The sequence below is a fragment of the Nothoprocta perdicaria genome, unplaced genomic scaffold (assembly GCF_003342845.1).
Source record: "Nothoprocta perdicaria isolate Ctin4 unplaced genomic scaffold, notPer1 scaffold_38, whole genome shotgun sequence".
Lineage (NCBI taxonomy): Eukaryota > Metazoa > Chordata > Aves > Tinamiformes > Tinamidae > Nothoprocta > Nothoprocta perdicaria.
In genome coordinates, this window is record NW_020455621.1 from 14,705 (window position 1) to 38,804 (window position 24,100).

Below are 24,100 nucleotides of genomic sequence, written 5' to 3' on the forward strand. Positions count from 1 at the left end.
CACCTAATTTCTGTATTTAGCACCCTATATGAATGCAGGTAGTATTTTGGGGCATGTATTTACACAGCATGTAAAAAGGGTSTAAAGGCAGCTGGGATCAGACCGTAAAATGTTACAGAATTCTTACTACAGCATAGGGAAGTTAGGGCACACGTTAGAAACAGGGTACACACAGTTTTCTATGATATTATTACATATTATATTACATAGTCAGTCTAGTATCTTAGCAGAACAGAAAATCTCAACAGAATCTCAACAGAAAAGCTAGCATCCTATAATCCACAATTCAAGGAACCAATGGAAATGTATAAAGTTCTTGCAGCCTAGAGTCACACACACGTAAAAAAACAGATGTAATTATTCAGAGGAAAGAAATAAAAAAGGTGCAATACCTGGTCAAGCTTTGGAAGAAGAACTACAAGTGTCTGCCATATCCGATTTTTGATTCTATGCTGTAGGGAGTTTGCATAATAACGTGTTCGAGATCTGGATACCTGCTCATCCTAGGAAGCAATTCAAAGGTTTATCACCCAGCCCTCACAACCTGAAGAACTGAAAATACAATACACTCTACTGACAAGGTAGCATCTACTGCATAGCTGGTATTGGTTAGGCAAAAGATATTTCATTCATGGATTTGGAATAAAATTTTGAAGGTTGTTCAGGAGTGCTGAACATTATCAAAATAGACAATTCTGTATGTTTTTATGTAAAATTTATACTTAATATTTTTTACTTAATGTAAAAACACAGCAGAAAGTTGAAGAATTGACTCAAGAGCACAGCACCTGCTCTACATGAACAATTAAATAATACCGTATAAATTGCAGCATGAATTTGTCAAGCAATATTAAACACACAAACTACCATTACTAATATAAAACAAGCACTAAAGATCCTAATTGAAGAGATGAGTACACAAATGAAGACCTTTCTACTTCAATGTCTACACACAAAAAGCAAGTTCAGCACAGGTAATGGAATGCATTACATGTGCTTATAATGGCAGCTTTGAGAGAGCAACTGGTACTGTGCAATAAAGAGATGCTTATATGAAAGAAAACAGATGACACAAATAAGCTTTTAAAGGATTTAGAATTCATGTTCTTCATTGACTTTAGATCTCCCCTGTTTAAGCCTCCAAAATATATGACTAACAAAACCCTTGTTTTTTTTTTTTAAAAAAAAAGAAATTTGTGGTACAGTTCCTTATTAATAGTAAAATGTGAATATATTTTATTTTTACATGTTTAATCTTCTTCTTTAGAAATCCATTTTTAAATTACATTTCTAAATTAAAATGGAAATTCTAATTTCCATTTCTAAATTCCATTGCATAAACAGGATTTCCACTGGAAATTCATTKTATGTCTTGATCAGTCTTACAACATAAATAATAACCATTTTTCTTCAATAGGTACCTAGCAGGAGGACTGAATAAAGTCCAGCTCAGTCCTTGAATTCTGGTTTTATCCTACCAGGATGATTTCTGGGCATGGGTGATAATTCGGATGCAGGTRTACAAATTTACTGCTAGTTTTACACTAATGTCAATGTTTAAGTAGCATTTATTAAAAGAATTTTATTAAAAGAAAGGAAAATCAGTACCTAACCTTATTTCACTAATCTCATTTATAAGGCCCTCTGCAGAAATCACCTTCAATAGCTTTCTCCATTGAAAAGGTACATTGCAAGTGTTAAGTGAAAATCAATGTTTCTAATAGCCTGAATGCATTCATTTCTCCTGTTTGGATAATGATTAGTGGAAACCGGAATATCCACTAAACACTGAAGAGTAAATTTTAAACAGACAATTCTAACCACTTCACTTTTTACCAAATTAACTCCTGTCTCATACTAAGGTAGTGTTTTACTGGGGAAATCTAGACAGGCTATATAAATAACCGACAAGGCTATAYAACCAACTGTCAACAATACCTTTCAAAAACAAATATTTAGTATTTCAATAGCTATATTAACATTAAATTTATTTTCCAAAAAATTTGTTTACTTTATCAAGTAGTTTGATGGCAATGTCTTCCATAAACATCTTGTGCAAACTATTTGATCCATCCAACAAGCAGAGAAATTTAATAGCACAAACTCGCACATAGTGATCATCTCTGTTTGTACTGTGAAACAGTAATACAAAAAAAGTTAAAATTATTTATTCAGACATAAAGATAAATCCTAAATTATATAAAAAACAACACATATTATCTTAAATATGTGCATGATGTTCTCATGTTGGCAAAGACTGACTGAAGAGGTAAAAGGCCATCCTTAAGACTGATACATTTTGTGGTTTGGCAGTTTGAATATTACCCCACACAAAAAGAGAAAGCCTGAATTCTGAAATACATTATAAAAATTGTGCACATTTTGGGGGGAAAGGTAGGCAAGGTAACTGCAATGCAGAGCAAACATAGTAAGCCTCCTATTTGTCATAAAGGATTGAAYAGTTTTATGGTCATGAAGTTCTCTGTAGTAAGAGTGTACAGTATGTCCACATCCACAATCATACATTTAAAATTTGTTATTTCCGTCCTATTCAGGTTAATAAATAGGATGGATTTTCCTGAAAACTTACTGTTTTTCTGCATCTTGTACTTGATTTCTAAATGTAATGTGGAATATTTGCCTTCTACAAATATTTAAGAAACTGTCTGCAAAAAGACTGCATCGTTCTCATTCCAGCCTCAGTAGTAATGAAAGCACTATTCAGATTAAATGTAAGATGTATCCTCAAAATGATTACCTTTCTGTAACAACATTGGCTGCACATTTTTCTCCAAGATTTTCTACGAAGGCGTGTACATCCTGAACAAGTCTTCTCAGATGAAAGAAGAAAAATAAATATATATTAGCAGAATAACATACAGAAATAGTTTTTAGTTTCAAATTTTGAGGTAACTAAGAAAATACAAAATAATATAATGAAACTTTCAGATCTCATGATTTTTTTCTTACCTTTGATCTTTCCTGAACACAGCTCCAAAGACACAAGCCTCTGTGATAAGTTCACAGTAATTTCCAGCATTCAGGAAAGCATTTGTCAAAGCACTTCTATCATCAACAGTGGGAAATAGCCAAGATTGACAACAATGACTAATGACTACATTGAAGACTCCAGTCCTTGTAGCAGACATATCTATGAGCTTGAAGATTATCTGAAAAGAAGAATAAAAATGACTCCAAATCTATTTTCCCAAAATGCTAGAACTATATAAAAAAAAATCCTACTGCAATGTTATTCTAATATAGCAGACCTGATTCCCTTTCTCAACCAAACTCCACTCAGGTTAACAATATCTTGAACCTACCTACAATTTCCCAATTACATGGGCAGGTGAATGGGAAACTACCAGCCTGGTGCATGTTTGTGGTAAGAGATGACAGAACAAATCTTTACATGCACAGCTCTAAGACATGTTTTTAACATGAACCTGCTGATACTTGCAACAAATGCATCCAGGCTTACTTCAGTGAGTACACAGATCTGGTGGCTCCTATCAGTCCTTACCAGTTCGGTAGAAAACAACATTTCTAACATTAAACAAAATTCCTTCCATAATTAGCTCTATCACTAATCCTCCTTCATGACAACTACCTTCATCCTCTGGGTGAACTGCCCAATGTAGTTCAAGTGCCTAAGAGTCTGAGTACTGTCTATCTGTAATTACCTTTTTTTTTTCCCTTTTTTGATGGTGGGGGGGGAAGTAACATATTTAAAATAATATTTAAAATTATTCATCTAGATATTTAGAACTTCTCCAAAAAAAAAAAATGCAAAAAACATAACAGGAAAAGAGGCTTCAGAAAGTTCCTTTCTCACTCTCTCCATCTAGAATAAACTTCAGTTACAGGGAATTTTTCTCCAGGTTGCAAGGATTTGGGTGGGAAAAGATGCAGAATGAAGAGAGTTAAGGTATGTTTTTCATAAATTTGTTAAAAGCAACAACTATTATAGCTACTCCTGAGAATGTTTTCTTCACAAAACGCAAAGGCTCATACAGGATAAAACTCTTCCCTCTTCCAAATGATATTTTTTTTTGATAAAGTGAAACTTGTTTAACTGCAACTCAGTCTTTACAGAGAGAATGCTGTTCTGAATTAATAAGGGTTAAAATGCCAACGAAGAAATTAAATTGAAATACTGGAATGTGCTCTGAAGTATTTTCTGCACAATGCAGTAAGAACATCCATACATATATAGTGCAAATTTTTCTATTAATGTCCAAATTAAACTATTCTGTTTCATCCAAGAGGAAGTAGCACGACATTTACTATGCAATTCAAAAAAAAAAAAAAAAAAGAGGAGTGATTTTATATTATTTCATTATATACTAAAAATGCAACACATACAAAAAATACTTAACACTGGTACAATTAACATTTTAATACACAGGAAAAAGGAGAAAGGCAGAAGGATTGAAGCCCCAAAACACAATGCTCCAGGCACTTTTGTGGAAGCCCTTCTGTAGTTTATCACAGCAATATTCCCTTTTTAAGGCCCCAGAACCCTCCTATGCCCTTTAGCTTAGCTATCATTATAAAGCCAGAGGGCACCGTGGTAGACAAGCTTTGAAAATTGTATTTCTGAATCAACCAGTATCAGGCAGAACCAGTATCAGGCAGATCCATTTTTTTCTGTCTCTTTAGCATTGACCCAAGGGGTCAATGGCAAAAGAGACTGCCAAGGAGTGGGATAATAACATACAGAAGTAGACACCTGCTTAGGAACTTTATCTTCATTTTCTTATGAGGGGCAGAAGGTGGCTCGACCAGATGCCCTTTCTTGAATATAGAAGACCTTCATTACCTCCTGGATGCCTTGGTTTGTCATGGTATGTCCCACTGCAGACAATGGGATAGCTGTCATAGAGGCTCAAGACTCTCAACATCGGAAAAATACACCTTACATGAATATATTTCTGAAATGCTAAAACTAAAATTAAAACAGTATTTCTCAATCTTTAAATGAATTTTAAAATCAATGACAAATAAAAAACTAACTACAGATCTTCAGTTACCACAATCCTGAGCATTTAACTACTAGTTACAGACATTCATTTAAAAGAGAAAGGTAGGAAATTTCTGGGATTTAAAAGGATTCTCGACTTTGGATACAAATCTTATTTCATTTTGGGTCCACATTATGCCTCTAAACACTCAAATTTTATCTGCTGTCCAAAAGAGATGACAGTAGCATTTGTCTGAAGTAAGTTTTCCAAAAAGATCAGACAGAAAATAAAAGAGCATTACCTTTTAAGATAATTAAGGCTAATATGGACACATTACAGCTATTTTAAATTATCAGTACAAGTCTGTACACTAAGAGGACCGAAGTGAGTTCAACACAAAACCACGACATATTCTAGGATAATTTCTGAACCAAGTGCAAAGCAAAACACATGAGAATATTTCTAAGGATACATATAAACTGGTAACTAATTTATCATGTATTACTCCTCAGGCAGAAGTTTTACAGTCATCGTGGACTGTTTTGTCCAAAAATATACTTGAGACTCAGGGGTAAAAAAAAATAAAAATAAAAGGAAAAAAGCTAAAAAAAAACAAAATTATGAAAAATTATTTAGAAAAGCTATGCAATTGTCTCTCCTGTCTAGAAAGTCATGATCTTTCACCAATTTCTGATTACTGAATTCAGTTTTAGTGACTCAAAAAAGAATTACACTGTATACGCCAGGAACTGTAGTACAAGATTACATGTAACTCTCAGAAAACAGTAAAAATTTTATCTTTTGTCTTCCATAATATGGAGCTGTTTCTACCTGACGTAGTGAACTATGATGTCACCTACACCTGCCCCTTCTTTCCCCCACAAGAAGATAAATAAATAATGCCTCTAAGTCAGCCAAGTATTCTATAAAGATTAAACTATTAGAAAAAGGCTATGGCCTAATATTTCCAAATGATTTCTACCTGGGACAGCTCAGGTGGTACATCCTAGAAAAAAAAAATCCAGGATTGCTGCATAATATATTTATAAAACAATACTAATTAGAGTAACCCCCTTATTTCCCACAGTTTTTATTTGGGTCACAAGATACCAAACAGTCTAAAAACTGAAAGGAAGAATATTTTTCATTTCCTGTTTTACAAGAATATTTAAAGCTTTTCATCTGTAAGCCTTTACTCTGAAGTCACTCAAGTCAGAAAAGCTAGTGATACTTTGGAGACACATTATACATACAACAATATGCTATTACCATAACCAGAAGATTAAGTAAAAGGTGACTGAATTAGCATAAAAGTTTCAGAAGTTTCTTTTTACTTTATGCAGAATAGCATTTCTGCTTAAAGGTCAAAGATCTGTTTATTCTCAAACTGGCATTCAAATATAAACAATTTAATGTAACACCKGAAAGGACAATAAGGTAAAAATGCACTTCTAGAACCAAATGACAAAATTAATTCCCATTTACAAAAAAAAGAATTCTCAAACTTACCTCTTTTATTTTGGAATACACTTGACCCTTTGCACTTGCAGCAACAGCCAGAACTTTGGTATCAAAGATGAACTGAACGAAAGCTTTTAGATTAGGCCAAAATATTAGCTGTGTATTGCTCAAAGAGAATATAATCTTCCAAGCCAAATCAAAAGCTTCTATGCACAGAGACTCTGCTGACTCCAGAAGCTGAAAGCGAACAGAAGCAGTGCATTTAAGGAGTGGAAGTAAAAAACAAAACAAAACAAAACTTAGTAACTTGCAGTTGTTTTACCTTGGGAACAAGGACTTTCATGGAGTCAAACACAGGTAAGACTTGGTCTGAAGGAAGAATAGTCAGGGCTTCTGATGCAGCCTGTAGCATTTTTGTTAACCCTTCAACTGTGGACAACGGCACTTCCAAAAGTTTGTCTTCCGACACGGGCTCAGCAGTATGAAAGGTAGTTGAAATGAAACGAAGGCAAATCCACTGGTCATGAACATAACGTGCAACTATTTTCCCCCATCCCTGAGATGTTGTTTCTTCACATGAGCTGTAACAACAGCATTACTTTTAAATATTTAATATATGAATATCATTTTATTTGGGTTATCATGTAATACCTAGTCTACTAGGGAACCATTTAACTCCACAAACACACTACATTTCTTCAAGACAATAAAATTTACTCAGGTTCAAGGAGAGCCCAGAGAACTCAGTGAGGAAAATATTACCAAGGATTTATAAAAAACAGGAAAAAAAACAGCTCTGGGTAGTCTCAGCTATATCTAGATGGCTAGCATTTTGTGGGAACACCACTGTATGCTTGCCTGCTCTTATGTTCTTCCCCAGGTATCTGCAATACAAACAAATCCTTGCTTTGCAATAATTTGCCCTTCAGCTGACTTTTGTAATTGCCCAGRCATAGCATGTACAGATATTTAAGCTTGGGTAAGTCTTGGTTCAGTTCAAAACCATTACAGGCTACAGAGCACTAGAAGCTACATAGCTTCATGGCAGCAGCAAACTGAGCTAAAAAACTCTATAGTCTATTCTGCTATGGCTGCTTTTATGTTCCAAAACCTTTATCTGAAGACATAAATGCAACTTAATTAATGTTTTGTGTTCAGAACTATTCTTTTTTACCTTGGCAAAAATTAATAAAGAATAGGAAAAGCAGCATCTTCATCACTGTTCTACACTAACAGGATTTACTAGTTTCTGAAGAACTACTCAAGCTATAACAATAACATACCTATTTTTTTCTTCAGTGTAAGATGGTTTCTTTAATACTTCATTAAACTGAGAAAAGGAAACAAATTTCTTCAAGGCATCCATAGAAGGCAGAGATTCAAGGTGCATTTCAGGCTTCTGATCCATAACCTCACACACAACAGCCAGTGAGCTCATGCTAGCTACTTTTTTAATTTGTTCTTTAAGCTTGGGCTCCTAATAAAAATCAAATCAACGATGAAGACTCAAATATACACCAATTTCTACAAATAATATAACGTGAATGACCCACTGACACAGTCAGTAATCCTCCCACTTTTATCACCTCACATCATAGGTGGCAACTCTGCATCATCATATCTCCTTTTTTTTTCTTATCTTAAGCATAAGGCAATTTTGCTTAGCTGTGACAATGCAATCAACCACAAGTTGAAAACGCCGAAAAATAATAAGCATCCATTTTACAAATTACAGTCATCTACTCATCAAGTGCAGGAGCCTACCTTGACCATGATGGAACATTTATTTCTTACCAGCTAGACATTTATATATTGCTGGATAGCACTTGAGAAAAAAAAAAAATATATATATATATATATATATATATGGTGTGTGTGCATATGTATGTGTGTGTGTGTGTGTGTGTGCATATATATATGGTGTGTGTAAATATATATGTGGACACACACACCCCCTACCACACACAGGTCGCTGTAGTCAAAACCAATGCAAGAGCACAGTTAACACAGAGCACCACCTGCTAATTGCTCCAAGAACTTAGAAAACCAGGACATCCACTATGGTTATTTTGCGTGATAAGCACATATTCAAAGGGTGTGAAAATAAATATTAATAACAAATGTATCAGCATATAGTTTCTTAGTAATATTAAAAACTCAGGATTATTTGGGATATCTGAAAAGTACTTCAGCTCTCTGGATCACACAAGTTTTKTCTCATCTTTATCTAGCATAGTTACTCAATATTTTTTTCTTTTTTTAAATAAACTTAAACTGAAAATGCAGCGTATTGTAACTGAAGAAATCCTCATGACAGTATAATCTCCACCAAATTCAAAGAAGAGACACCCAGTGAACATTAAGACTGAAAACATAATTCACATAATCATCAGTGAAAAAAAAGTTTTGCTCTTTGTTTCCTTAGAAAAGTAAACCTAATAAATCAAGTACTTACAAGARTCCATTTTTTTATGCCTTATTTACTGTTCCTGGTGAATAATTCAGCCCACAAAATACCAGAAATTATACTGCACAACCAATGTTAGTTTAAATAAATAAATCTATTTCATATATCAAATATATATATACAAATACAAATCTACTTCATAAATCGATTTCAGATATACTCTACAACTATRGAACAATGAACACAACCACATGAAAAAACAAGGCAATGTGGGGGTTTGTAAACTTCTTTTTTTACGTCTATGCTCAAGWTTAGAAATTCTATAGTTCATAAGGACATGCAAATGATGTTTTCCTTCAGTTATAATTCCCTAGATAAGATTGATTCACACCTAAAGTAAAGATCCTTGAGTATGCAGTCCATTACCACAAGTTTTATTTCAGTTTATAAAGACTTTTAAAAAAGCCAATATAAAAAAGCACTAAAAAATATAAGTTTTAAATACACTGCAAGTATTTCAAATTAAGATTACACTACCAAATAACTAAGGCAATGTGTATGGTTTTTTTTTTTGAACATTCATACATATATGCCTCTCTCTCTCTCTCTCTCTCTCTCTCTCTCTCTCTGTATAAAAGGTGTTAATCATCATACTACCGTTGCAAATTACATGAAATTACCTCCTCACAGTTTGTCTTCTGAAGATTACGAATAGAGGCATTCGTCAGGGCAAAAATGAAATTTTTGATAGATGGTACCTTTTCGCAGCTGACCTGCAAGCACAAATTCACTACCTCCGGAAATAAAGCTAAGTATAAGTCACAACGATCCAGATCCCCAACCTAGAAGTGTAGAAAATAAATAAATAAATAAATAAACAGACAAAAAAAAAACACTTGAAGAAAAGCCAAACTTTTCTTTTCAGGTTTAAGGATGCCTTGTAGTCCAGGGTTTTGCAGTAGGCCTTAGTAGAGATAAGCTGGAATTCTGAAAGAAATCTCTACTGCTTTTAATCTGTGAATTTTTTTCCTTTACTGGACTCAAACGAATGCCAGGGAAAAAATACACAAACTGGTCTGAGTACCAGAATCACTGCCAAAAGCTAACCCAGTTAGCAGAAAATACCTCAGCACTGCAACAGCTACACACGCATCTCGTGTGCCTTCCTCTTGAATTGGATTTTAAGTCACATCTGCATCTTGTATGGTTTATGAGTTTTTATTTTTACTCTRCAATTCTCTTGTATTTGTCTCACTTCTCTTCCTACCCTAATTCCACACCTGTATGAAGCCATTTAGCTTTGCTCCCTTTTGAGGGAAAAACTTCTTTTTTGTTTCATTCTTATGGTGCCCATAAAAAAAGTTTGCAAAAGTTTCTAAGAAAATTTGATTTCTAGGTACCTATTTGATCTGAACAGTTCTAAAAGCACTGGTAAATAAAATTATTATTATTAAAAAAAAAAAGTATTTTAACAAATACTTACAGTACTCAATTCATTTGTAGTAAGCCGCCGGAGGATAAACTCAAGAATACTCCCCACAGGTGTCATTAAAGATTTCCAGATAAAGATTAATACCCCATCTAYGTGAAAAGAAAAATAAATGTATAGACATATGAAAATGCACTTTGTTAAGAAGCTATATTACATCATGTGGACTTAATTTAATGTCAACATTTTGGAGTAAAAGACATTAAAATACCAAACAATATCCTAAAAAACAGCCCTCTGCATTTTAGCAGTATAAGACACAGGGCTGTAAGAACCAACTATATTACATCCTTTCCTCTTCTTTACCTTATCAAATTTAAAAAAATAAAATCAAAGTATAATTTTGCAATTTTTAACATTTTCATCCTATTTTTACCCCTTCCCACAAAAATAAAAATCATTTGTGATGGATTTATCCTTCAATAAAAGACAATGTTTCCATATTCAGTAATTAATTGCATTCAAGAAAAATGTAGCAGTCCATTCCTAATATGTATGGAGCTGAAAAACACTATTTCCTACTGTTTAAAGGTTAACAAAAGGCTAGTTTAACTTTGGATAAAGACTAATCTTGTAAAATTTCACTCTAAAATAACCTCTTGTCTTAAAAATTAAAGAAAGAACACAAGGTTATACAGGAAAATGTAACATTTTTGCTAAGAAAAGGCTAGCCTACAAGATGTAAAGCATGCCCATAGGACTTTGCAAACAAAAGTATGCAAGTGTGAAATAGGTCACTTGGAGCTGACACCTGGCTGGCAACAAAAACCAATGTAGTAGCATATCRATACCAAAGCAGTGTTAAAATTCCTCTATGCAGCCTTCTTGTTTTAAAAACATCAGGCATTAGGAGAAGGCAGGCATAACAAAGAACAGATAACAGTATCTAATTTTTATTTGTAAGGAACATTAAACTATTACACAGTTACAGTATTTAGGAGAATTACCTGCAAGATGCGTCTGCTTAATTTTTTTATTTGATCTTGAGTTACATTTAACACAAAKAAGATTACTTTTAGGATAGAGATCATCTTAAAAAGCAAGAAATAATGAACACACTCCAGAAGTTACAAATCTATACTGTGCTTACTTTCAGTTCTCCCTGTTAAAATGGTGCATTGTGCTACATTTCCTGCACGTCTAATTTGAGGAGATTAATTTAATATATGTCAGACCATCACATTTCATAATTTCACCTAAAGTGGTTTGAGTATMAAATCACTAAATAGCACTCTGCAATTAAAACTCTGAAATCCTTCGCTAAATGTAAGACAGAACAAAATCCAATTCATAAGCTGTCTAATGCTGTCAAAAATGTTAAGAAAGAAAACACTTAAAACAGTGMCAACTAACAAGGGTACAGATAGCAGGATCTCTAGAAAAATATTGCTGCTTTATATCACCATTACAGTATTCTTACATAAACCGTTAAGCAGTTGTTAGTACTTYTGTTTTACAAGCTAAAAAAAAAGTACTTTCTTCTCTCTCTCTCTTTATCGTTTTCCATTTGACAGATAGGGCTTCTCATTCTCTTTCTAATCAATGTGGCAAAAAAAAACTTTTGTATTGGACAGTATTATTTTATCATCAAGATGGTCAATTCACACCTCAGGAAATAAAATTTATTACTTGGCTCTCCTGTGCAGAATGGAAAAGCATGAAAATATCATAGAAAATAAACAAGCATGACTTTTCTTAAATTTTCTCTACATGAAATGATATAATAATTAGGAGTGCAATTCTGAAAGCCTCCTGAAAGACTCTGCAGATGATGGGCTGAGCAGGGTACCTACATGGGCATTCAAAAGGACCAACGTATCGTATTGCTCAGCACTACCTCAGCCTGAAGAACTTCAGTAGCAGATCTTAAAACGGTAAGTTAGGCATCAAAATTGATTAGGTCTACCTCAGCAAGCCATATGACACTAAAGAAAAGGATGTGCAGAATAAAACACTCAGTACTAAAAACCTAACATGACCTCTGTAAGTTTTGGGAGTTCTGCTTCAGGCTTGCTCTAGTCCAGTACTGTGGCCTGAACATGCACTAGCAGTTGGCACACATCTTTCAATTTTGTTTCACTTGAAATTAATCTACTTTTGCATTCAGAGCTCATACCACAATAGTACCTGAAACAGCCTGTATAACAAATGCTCATAATTTCAGCCCAACAGCTAGAACTCAAGGGTGCCTGTGTTTGAGCAAATCACTTTTGCAAATGAGCTTAGGCACTTGCTTCAAGGCTACATTTGGACATCTTAACAGAAGTGGGATGCAGTCGCAGTCATTGGTTGGCTCCTATCCCTTAATGACTTTTGCAATTTATGTATTAAAACTATTGGACTGAGGAAAAACTCAAAAATAATATGGGATGCAAAAGCCAAAGGCCAAGATTATTATTCTTCCAGTTGAGCATACCCATGGTGAGAATGATGTTGCTGTTTTCACTTGCTCTCAAGAAAAATTCATAAACCTGATCTGGTTACAAACTAACCAAGTTTCAACTAAAAAAAACAGTGAGGACTGTAACTTTTGTTTGGACACTCCTGAAAGTGCTGCAAGCTGAGGCTGCAAAACTCTTGGACATCACAAGAACAGTTTTGTGCATGGGAGGACACCTCTGCTTTTAGCCAAGATCAAACTAAATCAAGCAAGCTAAGCCTGCCATTAGAATCAYGCCTAGTATCCTGAAAGGACCTGAGCAAGCCTAAACAGCCTACGTGAGAAAAAAAAGTATCTGGGAGTCAACTCAAAGGAGRGTATGTTCAAAACAACTGCTTTATATACTGATGGCAGGTTTTATCAGCATCTAAATAAGCAAGAAAGTTAGGCAGGATTTTTGTACTACTTTCTGAAGCCTCTAAATGATTTACTGAATCTGTACATTGGCAAAGTCTGTAACTTTTGGTAGTTTGGTCACATTTTCCAAATTCTAATTAAATGTAAATCTMATTCTAATGGTGAGGACTGCTTTCTTAAGTATTATCCATATTCTGAATTCCCCTACCTTGAGACACCTTCAAAAGGGCCCCCATACGATTTGGCCCACGGTTTAATTTCCTAAGGGATATGTCAGATTGTCAACTTCTACATTCATCACTTCTAGGCTAGTATTAATTTAACAACACGGCTTAAAAACAGTAAATACCTTGTTTTTAATCAGACTACAGTCAACATAAGAGACAGCATACTGAAGATATCACTAACCATCTTGCAGATTGGAACATTTTAACGAACGAGTYTGCAATAACTTCAGCAGAAGCTGTAGGCTTTTATCTGTTTTCAGTGTTGGTATGTAAGCATTACTGCCAAGTTTCATCAAGACATCCAGGAGAGGGTTCAAGAAAGCCTTTAGTTCAATCCACTCTATGTTGCTTTTTCCACTACACAAAAACAAAAATCAACAGAAAATCTTCTTCCAAGCATCTACCTTAAGTGCTGAAGTCACTTATGGAAACAGGACACAGGTTTCTAAGTCACTTAAATATCTTTACAAGTGCTACCCAGTAGCAGTAGTATCCACAGTTAGACAAGCTCTAAGCTACTATGAGATCTTCATAGCATATTTCAGAACCCAAAGTCTTCTGAAATAAACGGATTGACACAAAGAGGCTTTTACCAGACCCTGGGAAAGGAGACAGAGGGGCACTGAGAAAAAGAGTTGTAAAATAAGGTATTTATACTTACCTGCATTTATTCCTCATCTCTTCCACATCTGCAGCCAACAGTATCATTGTTGCAACAAGCTTAGCTTCAAACCAGTCAGGCATAAAGCAATTTTCTCCTGATTAAAGATATTTTAAGGCTTCCACAGAATTTAAAAATATCTGCATATTATTTTTAAGCTTTTGTTTTACAGCTTAACTAACAATAATTAGTAGCAGACTCTCAATAGGCACCTCTTACTTTCTAAAGTGTAGCAAAGTGTTCAAATGAAGTTAGGCAAGAGCACAGCTCTGCTATGCACATTGAGAAACACCAGCTGTAAATTTAACCAGTTCTGTAAAAGGAAATAAAACATGAGCTTAAACTGAAGCTTCTTTTGTGACACGAGGCTTTTTGTTTTGTTTTTTTTTTTGACTGGTAGGCATTCTTTTGGCTTTGGCAATTTAGAAATCAAAACAGATTGTGAAGGTCCAGCACAAAGCAGCTGGACTTGGCAGGTAYGCATATTTTCTTTTCCAACTAGCTGTTTACAAACTACAGATGAGTATCAACCTATGCTTACAAATTAAGACACTTATCAAACTACAAGTTGCCAGCATCATTTTGAAAAAGGTGAAATACATAGATGTTTGCCAATATTATCTGCAATTCGGTGGCAAAGTATTAAACAGATTTTCCAGGAAGAAGACAGGCCAAAATTTCTAACATTCAAATTACTTTGAAACACCAATAAAYAAAAATATGCTTACAACATTTCTGAGCATAATCAGGTAAAGTTTCTTGGACTGCATTATCTTCTGAAGCTTTTCATCAGCAGCAAATTCTGATCTAGTTTGTACATACGCTATATGTTTACATTTAGAAGTCTTTTTGACATTTGATTTTTGCTATGACAAAGCAACATATAAATTGCCAACTTTGCAGTATTTCAATAGTAAATAATTGAGAACTACACAAGTTAAAAGGATCCAAGCACAGACAACATAGATAGCATGGTAATTCTCTTCTGAAAGAAAATGATCAGCTGAAGTTACAATCATCTAAAATGTGGCAGAGGATGAAAAAAGTCCTTGCACAATTCATAAATGAAGGACACTACAAACTGCATATAAACTGGTAAAATGCAAACATTACTACTCTAAAACCAAAGGATTCTCATTTTTTAAAAAATTATTCATTTGTTTATATTTAATAGATGAATATTGCTAAACATCTAGCTTACCTTCAGGTACTGGTGTCTTAAGGTACTCTCCCACAAGACTGCGCACATATAAACACAGTGATGACATCTCTTGACACTCAAAATCACATTTTACAGACTTTCTGAAACATGTGTCATTCACCTGCAGCCAACTGCAAAGCTAAATTAAAACCAGTATGTTACTATTTAAACATATCTGCCCGCTCGGTAGTAACTGAACTCGACCAACGTAAGACATTAAAACATTAAAGCAGTCAGACATGAAAAAATGTACCAACAAAGTAACACTTTGACAGGTATTCACTTGGGCTACCTTGAGGCCTAACACATTACTTCCCTTTAATACGGAAAAAGTTTTTTCCAGAAAGTAAYTCAGAGTACTCAAAAAAGGAGATTATTAGTACCAATATAAGAAAAAAAAATCTTACAAATAGCAATACTAGTAAATATCCATTCACTTCACAGAGGACTTCTATGGCTAAGTATTACCTAACGAGTGCTACATTTTAATTTTTTTWAAATATATTTAAGTCTTTCACTAAAACCAATGTTATAAGACAGCATATACAGCATTCATAACAAGAGGACACTATGCAAAATCATTCTATAGCAAACTGCTGTACCCCAAAGTATGGCTACTTATTCAATTGATTCTAGTGTACCCTCTAACTGAAGTTTTATTCTTTGACACTTTATCACACCATTGTGCACCTCAAACACACAGGAATAGGTCCTCTGAACAGTCTCACTTGACATGCTAGGCACAGCTCTTCCCTGGAGATGACTGTTACTCCTGCAAGCACTGGATTCATCCAAACAACACGCAAATCAGAGGCAGCTCTTACACAAAATTTTAGCACTTATACTGGCCCGTTCAGAGACTATTCGGATCCACGTTATCTCAGAGGGCCCATTCAAAAATAAGAGGAAGGGAAAGCATGCACAGCTGTAGCTCAAAAGATAAATTAGACTTACAAAATATTGTTCTTTTCCACCGAATGAAATTTTACAATAGACAGCTGAAGGGAAAGCGGAGAAACAGAGAAAGTAGCAGCTGTAAAGAAGATATTATATATAGTGTACTATAATATGCAGAAATAATTGCCTGTAGAGTCTGATGACAAGCGTGACTTCATCTCAGGATGTTACCTCTACCTTGCATTCTTTTAATAAGAGGAGACAGAGAAGCCCGAGTCGTGGCTCTGTGGATTCCACAAGGTGCCCTGCTTTGTACTTTCTCCATGAAGATGGCAAGCATCTTGAGGAGTAAGCATGGATCCCTAACAGGAGAGATTACACAGACTACTACACGATTCCCAAACACTGACTCAGTTCCTACAGTAACAGCAAAGGAGGCAGAAGATGAAGAAACACTGAACACACTGAAGTCTCTTGAAGGACCAGTATTAAGGGACCAAAACTCTGAGTAAGAATTGATTCTGATTTGCACTTGAATATGACCACACTTTCATATCACATCCAGTACTTCCAGAATGCATCAGTACAATAAATAAGTAGAGAGCTAACTAGTTTAACTATTAAGTTAGCAATAACAAATCCTGCATTTGGACAGGTGCTGGAAGACATGTGAYGAACACAAATGGAACTTCAGCTCACCTCCATCCACAGCATAGTATCTCTCCTTAGGGACTCTTCTGGTCGAAGGGACATGAGAAAGCTTGCCACTTCTGGGAGGGAAACTTTCTCCTAAAGAAAGCCACCAAGGTACAAWTGTTGTCAAAACAATATACAACTGGTAATACCTAAATGAGGACTAGGGATGTTTGCTTTCATTTGGCAAAGGTTCTTACAAAGAAGTAAGAAATTGACCTTTTCCTTTCCATAGCACAGGTTGGTATTTTGCATCATAGTGTCAATCTACCTTTATCAAAGAACATAAGTGCATTCTACGAAGCACTGTATCAACCCCAATACCTACTGAAAGTTAATGAACCACTGAAAGAATAAGGCTATCCACTGATGACATCTTTTAAAAGCACATGCACAGCTTCAGTCCCTAGTATTATTTCTCTGCTTCCGATAGGAAATTCTGCTGACATGTTCCTAACAAGAGGAGATAACACACAAATCCATAATCGAAGGGGAATGCCGACTGTCTACTTATTTGAGAAAAAAAAATGTGTAAGACAATCAAAACACGAACACTTTGACCACTAAATAACTCATTTCTTACTATTTCAACATCAACTATAATTTTACCATTCTGCTATTATAAATATTATATTCTCTTAAGTACTTCAGAAATTCATTTAGTTACCTGCTGAAACTCAAGCTTATGCAATATATATCATGATAGAAGATGGTTATGTAAGCAGTAGAACTAGTCATAGAAACCATGCACCAAAATATAAATGAATCCATGAAAAAGGAAAGGAAAAATGAACTTTAAAGAAAACAAAGTTAGCACAAGCTGACTGAACACTTAAGTAGTAAAAACATTTTTGTACTTGAAGTAGTCACTAACAAAATCAGTAATCCAGCAGAATCAGCTGTTCCAGGTTCAATTTAGCATAAGAATTTATATACTGCTTAGCCTGCAAGATTGCTAGCATCACAACAGGAGGTAAGTTATTACCCTAGGAAGAAAAACTCACCACATCTGTCAAATGCATAGCTGTCTGAAGAAGGTAACATTGAGCAGCTCCTCGCAACAAAATTTGATGTGTAATCATAGTACACTGTAGGACATCTCTGCAAACATAGAAGTATGTACCACAGAAAATATATATTTAAGAAGTTTAACTGTTTTCATATTTTGATAACTATTTTCAATATATTAGATTGTATTTATTAAATATATTCCACAAAGAATAATACTTCTTCGCCCTAAACATCATACAATCCAAAACCAAGACTATTTCCAAATTCACGTTCAAAAAATGAAATTAAAATGTGGATAAAGATATACCTAACATGATCAAAAATGTGGAAAAAAATCCACAAGTTCACATGCCTAGCAGTATAAATGGTAATTAGATACTTGCCTTTCCATTTCTCACATATATAGGAATATATATGACACCAAATTCTCACTCTAGGACACAACTGAAACTCTACACGTTCTTATACATAGAGAAGCCTAACTGCCTCAACCACTGTTTCATTGTTTTTTTTTTCAAAAGTTACTTTTTCCCAATTCCTTAGACCACTGGAAAATACTATCTCAAAGTTTAAAATTGATTAAACTGCAATAATTATTGATTTCTATTACCTGATGAAATTAAAGGACACTTAGGAAATACTGTGGGTATTACTGAAAWCATGCATGCCTAAATTTTTGCCTAGCTTTTTATTTACAGGTCTTTCAAGTTTCAATTTTGTGGGTTGACCTTTGATGTAACCTCAGCTCCAACAAAAAAGTTTTAATATACTTAGAAAAGAACAAACCCAAAGATTAATACATAACAGAAAGCATGGAAGACCACTGAAAAATGATACCAGAAAAGTGATGGCAAATGAGTAAAATACAAAACATATATTAAGTCATGTTGTGATAAATACAGTTGTTACTAAACTGTTTTCTTCTGTAAACTTGAAATAAGACAAAGGAGAGAAAACCTTCCACTGTCACAGGTAACTACTTCTTCCTAGAAATAATGTACATGGATGAAATCCTGGTTTTCTAGATGTTCAGCACATTTCCCTTTATGTATTAAGTTAACAAGCCAACGAAGTAAACTTTTTTACCTTAGAGCACAAAGTCCATCAGCACCCAATACTTTACATGCAGGGATATTTGCCAGTGCCATAGAAAGAAACAAAATGGGGACAGCACACCAATGTCTACTTGTCATCTTCTGGATGAACTTTAACAAGAAACTACCTTAAAAATAAAGGCAAACAGAAAATATAAATTTACATCAGCAACATCGAGCACCACTGCGCAGCAAGCTGCCAGTATTACAAAAATACTTCATCAGATTAGCTTGATTCAGTGCAGACTTGTGCTYTCATAGACTCAGACTTGTGATTTCTTGTTCTCCAATGTATTTAAATAACAAAGCTACCAGCAATAAAATGCCATGATGCATCCACACTGCACATTTAAGATCATTTCTACATGGCTCAGGCTAAATATGAAAGATTTGCCTTGAAACAGGGAGGCTTACAAATTGTTATTTAACTTACAGCTGAAGGGAAAAACACATCAAATATTTATGAATTGTTAAAATACAGTGTATTTTATCATGTAATAACATACACAGCAACATCACTTTATTGTGCAGTAACACACAACAGAGAAGAGCCTCGCTTTATGGCTAGCCAGATAAATACTAAATAAAACTTATAAAGATACCTTCTATTTCTAAGTATATTTCAATCATATTCCAGTAGTTGAACTTTTCAGAAAAGGTTGCTTTTTTTTTTTTATTTTTATAAATGTCTGCATGAAATGTAAAATGTTAAATGTTCACATGAAAAATGGATCCATGCTTTCCAGTTGATTTATTAAAAACAAAAAAGAAAGAAAGAAACAAATAAACCCAACAGAAATTCAAACATACCTTTTTCTTCATCTGGAAGGAGCATGACGTAAGTGGCCAAGAATTTTTGTAACTTCAATCCTAAAGGAGAACAGGCTCCCATTAACTGGCCTGGTGTCCTGTTGGGTTTTAAAACATCAAATAGACATTTTTTATGCTAACAGCTTCAACTCTGATTGCCCCTGAACAAAAGCAAAGGGTAGTTCAGTGGTTAATTCACTCCAGAGACTGCTCCAGTAGGGCACACAGATGGAGCACATGAGTTTGCTTTCTTCACAGCCCATTTTCCCCACAGCATCCAGCCAACACAGGGAGGACTGGGAAGGTCCCAAGAGCAAGCATCTCCCCGGTCACCTACAGGGATGTCGTGTGGCATCTTCACACTCAGGCTTTCAGGTGCAGCCTCAGGCAAAGCTGCCTGCCATGGAGAGTTCCCCACTCTGGGCCCACAGCAAGAAACTGCACTGCCAGATGGACTTGATGCAGGGCAGCCCCAGCATGACAGAGGCCTCTGGCTAAAAAGGCCTCTGCAACAAGGTGATTAGAAGCAGAGTGAATGTGCTTAATCTGTCTGGGGGAGCAATGAACACAGAAATTACCTATACAAGTGTGCCAAGAAGCACAGACTTCTCTCTGAAACAAATTCTAAGGTCTCTATAAATAAAACTACTGAACAGCAMAAGAAGCTTTAAGCAAAGATTAAAGAAATATTCCACGAGATGGGCAGACATCACCTACATTACATTTGAAGCCTCGGATTTCTTAACTATTATAGGACAGTCATGAGATAGGTATTACATTAACTGTAACAACTTTGCATATTCGCTTTACACCCAAACACATACCTCTCATCTGCTTTCAGATACATGCTTTCAGAGAACATAAAAAGTCACTAAACTATAATTATTCTTTTATTACATCTGACTTTTTTTTTCTAGATAAATATTTTAACTCTAGGTGGATATGGGACCTTTGAAGTATCCTTATGTTGCTCTTGATAGGATGAAATTCAACCCCTTTCACCCTATTCATGGCTACCCACCTTTCCTGAGGAATTCTTCTCCTATGAAGGAATTTCGCAAACATGATTTGTATATTAATGTACTTTGATTCATATGAGATTTTACCAACATACTGAAATCAACATTATAACATTATTACACTTGATTTCCAATAACATATTTAATAATCAGTATCTTACCTGCTATAAAGAGAACTTTCTGAGAGAGCATCCATTAGTGGTCCAATAACAAACTGCCAAAAGAAAACAAGGACAAGCGCTAAGACTCTGCCCAGTAAAAACAATCAACAGTTCTGGAGGGGTTCAGAGGCTCCAGAAATCTGTAACATCAATATTCCCTGCTGCCACCTACACCTCAGCGTTTTCACACATGGTAAAAACGTTCAACGAACACAGTGCTGGCTTCAATTAGAGAGCATTAGTTTAAAACATGGGGAATAAATGACTGCACTTTAACAAGTATTCCCACTAGGGCCACCATTTTTCCAAGTAATTTTGTATTTGACATGCTTACAAATATTACTTTCACTCTCACACAGCTAAATATAAGGGCATTTTAAAAGAATTTCTCTCCTATCAGCACTACTGAGGTAATAAAGTAATAGAAACCACAAGGTAAAATATCTCCTAGTTCTGGCAAGTAACAGGGAAAGCACCCTTACCTCTGAAAACTCAAGGGGATTTGGAAGATGCTTGGTTTCAAAAAGCTCCAGAAAATGAAGAATGCCTTCCTTCATCAATGTTTTATTCTCGCTCTCAAACATTCTTTTATAGATGCACATGTGCCAAGATGGATGAAACAACCAGCAATCTGTGACACAAGCAAATTCTTCTGAACCAGTATAGAAAYAACAGTGACACAGCAGCACATTTGTTTCTGCAGCAGTAAACGTCAAAAAAATGCACTGAACCAACACCCAAACTACTGATTATCCCAGTTAACAAAAACTGGGATATGACTAACGTTATATGGTTTATAAAAATATCCTAAAATATCTCTAATACAACAAATATTTGTTGTTTTTTAAACTTACTCTCTGATTTTAGTAGTTAGAATGTAAAACTATGATATGAACAATGTATCCTCTTCTGCACGGGCTCTTGTCCCAATAACATTTATCTTCAACACTCAGTTCATCATCTTCCTACTTTACAAATCTTGTGAACTCTAACTTCTAACAAATTGTACTACCTAAAACCCATTCTGTTGGCCTTAGTTGACAGAAAGATATTTCATGATATTGSAGTAAGTAATTCTGTCATATGTTAAGATTTCCTGTTGGGCATTTTTTGTTACACTGGATCCCTGAGCAGAATGGTCCTTCCTGTGCATATTTGCCAAGCTACCTATGTGCAGAACAGACTTGCAAATGATGTCAATGGTCATCCAGAAATCTGCTCATTTGAGAAACAAAACATAACCAAGAGCCGCCACTAAAAAAGAAAGAAAATAAAAATCCAGGCTTCACAGTCTAATGTTCAGAATACGTTTGAGAAGAGTTATGTCTTACCTTTTTTCCCTGATATAGCGAGCTCATATAAACTGTTTAACTTTGGTAATACTGGCTTTATGACATGGATCTGAAATGTAAATGAGATGTTACACCAGCAGTTTATATCTCAAGCCTAAGCTTAAACATTCAATCACGGACTAGAATTTACTACCAAGAGCATTCATAAATTWTTTGGCAATGTAATCACATAGATATGTATTCTCTGACTTGTGCAACTGATCCTAGTACGTAGCACTTGTGTGTTAAGATCTTAGTTTAGCACTGAAGAAAAAAAATACAATCTACTTTTATGCTACTATATCACAGGAATAAAACTTTCTAACTGCTAATTGATTTATTCATATAAATTACAACACGGGTCTTTCAAACAAAAAAAAAAACTCTGTCAAGAGCACTAAATTTTCAGTCACGCAACATCATTTTCACTGTGCTTTAAGGATCTAGTGCCCTCTATTGAAAGAATTTACTGAGTGCAATACTCTGATTTTCCCCAACAACCCTACAATGTAAGATACCCATGGCCTTACAACAAGCTGAAATCCAAGTTTTCCTTTCTTAATTCCATTTACTGTTTTAAACAAGTAGTTTCAAAGACAGATGAAAGTTGTAAACCTGTCCCAAACAAATGACACATGCTCCATATTCCAAACTTCATAAAATGCTTCTTAATGTATGTAAACATCCTTAAATGTTATACAATCTTTATCTAAATAAATACCTACAGTGTATGTTCCAAAAATAATGAATCACATAAAGTATGATAAGCGTAGGTTTTAAGATGCTCTTACCTGGTTTCCTTCCAAAGTTTCCATTATCAAAATGTAAGTTTCCCAAAACTGTAGAAGTGTTTCACTCTCCTCAACAGACCACCAAAACAGATTTGATTCTAGGGACAAAAAAAAAAAAAAAAGAAAAAAGGCAAAGTTTATTTAAACACAAGTCCTGTAGCATCAACAAGGCAACAGATTAAATGCAAAATCCTGACTAAGGGCAGAGGGTGAACCTTGTTTTACTCCCTGCCTCACTGCTACATAAATAAAAAAAACTTTGCCTCAGTGTCCAATATGGAGCAGCTGGTGCAACATATTCAGTCATTCTTGTGTTTTCTAAGTCAGCTCAAAGGACTGGAAAGCAAAACATCACAAGAGAGCTCAGGAATCACCCTGATCCCCCTAAACCCATTCAGAAAAATGGGCACATTGAAACTCAACAGGCTCAAACCCTGTGTCCCAGTCTCTACAGGAGCCAGAACTCACTTTTACAGAATTATTATGGCTGGGAAGGACCTTCAGGATCATCAAGTCCAACCACAAACCCACTGGGGGAGTCTGCCCTATGGTAACATTTCTCCTTGTGCATTTCTTGTTACACTGGATCCCTGAGCAGAATGCTCCTGCCCGGCCCTGTCTGCCACAATAAAAGCTCAGGGGCCTCATGCGCGGCAGCCCCTTGAAGCAGGCTGGGCTTTCCCTTGCCCAACACAGGCTCCCGAAGGAARGCAATGCACCCATTACAGTGTGCGCGCAACCCTTGCACCACCCAACGTTTGCTCTGAGGGGAGCGTCTAAAGAGAGAAATCTCTCATTGCCCACCAGGAGCCAACTCAGGCCTCCCCACGCCTTCCTACGGCTGCAACGAGAGGGAAAACAGTGATAAAGGAGGAAGGGCCTGGAGGGGGAGGCCGGCCGTACCGCGCGTGTCGCAGCGCAGCTGGGCGCGCTGCGCGGCGGCCGCGTCCACGGCGCGCTGCAGCAGGTAGCGGCCCCTCTTGCGGCAGAGCCCGTCGCGCGCGGCCACGCCGCGCTGCACGAGGCGCCAGAAGCGCGCGCAGCGCCGCGCGTCCAGCGCCGCGCCGAAGAGCGCCTCGCCCAGCG

General features: G+C 35.6%; 1 protein-coding gene across 1 annotated transcript in view; it reads right to left on the reverse strand.

The window, feature by feature from the left end:
- The window catches only part of TARBP1 (TAR (HIV-1) RNA binding protein 1), a 41,651-nt gene that overhangs the window by 11,321 nt on the left and 6,230 nt on the right, over positions 1-24,100 (reverse strand). Inside the window, exons 3-23 of the mRNA XM_026044701.1 lie at positions 23,918-24,089; positions 23,015-23,112; positions 22,224-22,293; positions 21,375-21,523; positions 20,893-20,945; positions 19,713-19,810; positions 18,895-19,030; positions 17,802-17,898; positions 16,804-16,893; positions 15,208-15,346; positions 14,007-14,103; positions 13,527-13,702; positions 10,316-10,413; positions 9,513-9,674; positions 7,709-7,902; positions 6,748-7,006; positions 6,474-6,662; positions 2,971-3,170; positions 2,759-2,830; positions 2,012-2,132; positions 393-503 (exon numbers count right to left, since the gene is read on the reverse strand). Of these exons, the coding sequence (XP_025900486.1) occupies positions 393-503; positions 2,012-2,132; positions 2,759-2,830; positions 2,971-3,170; positions 6,474-6,662; positions 6,748-7,006; positions 7,709-7,902; positions 9,513-9,674; positions 10,316-10,413; positions 13,527-13,702; positions 14,007-14,103; positions 15,208-15,346; positions 16,804-16,893; positions 17,802-17,898; positions 18,895-19,030; positions 19,713-19,810; positions 20,893-20,945; positions 21,375-21,523; positions 22,224-22,293; positions 23,015-23,112; positions 23,918-24,089 (2,781 nt within the window). The remainder of the gene's footprint in view (positions 1-392; positions 504-2,011; positions 2,133-2,758; positions 2,831-2,970; positions 3,171-6,473; positions 6,663-6,747; positions 7,007-7,708; positions 7,903-9,512; positions 9,675-10,315; positions 10,414-13,526; positions 13,703-14,006; positions 14,104-15,207; positions 15,347-16,803; positions 16,894-17,801; positions 17,899-18,894; positions 19,031-19,712; positions 19,811-20,892; positions 20,946-21,374; positions 21,524-22,223; positions 22,294-23,014; positions 23,113-23,917; positions 24,090-24,100) is intronic.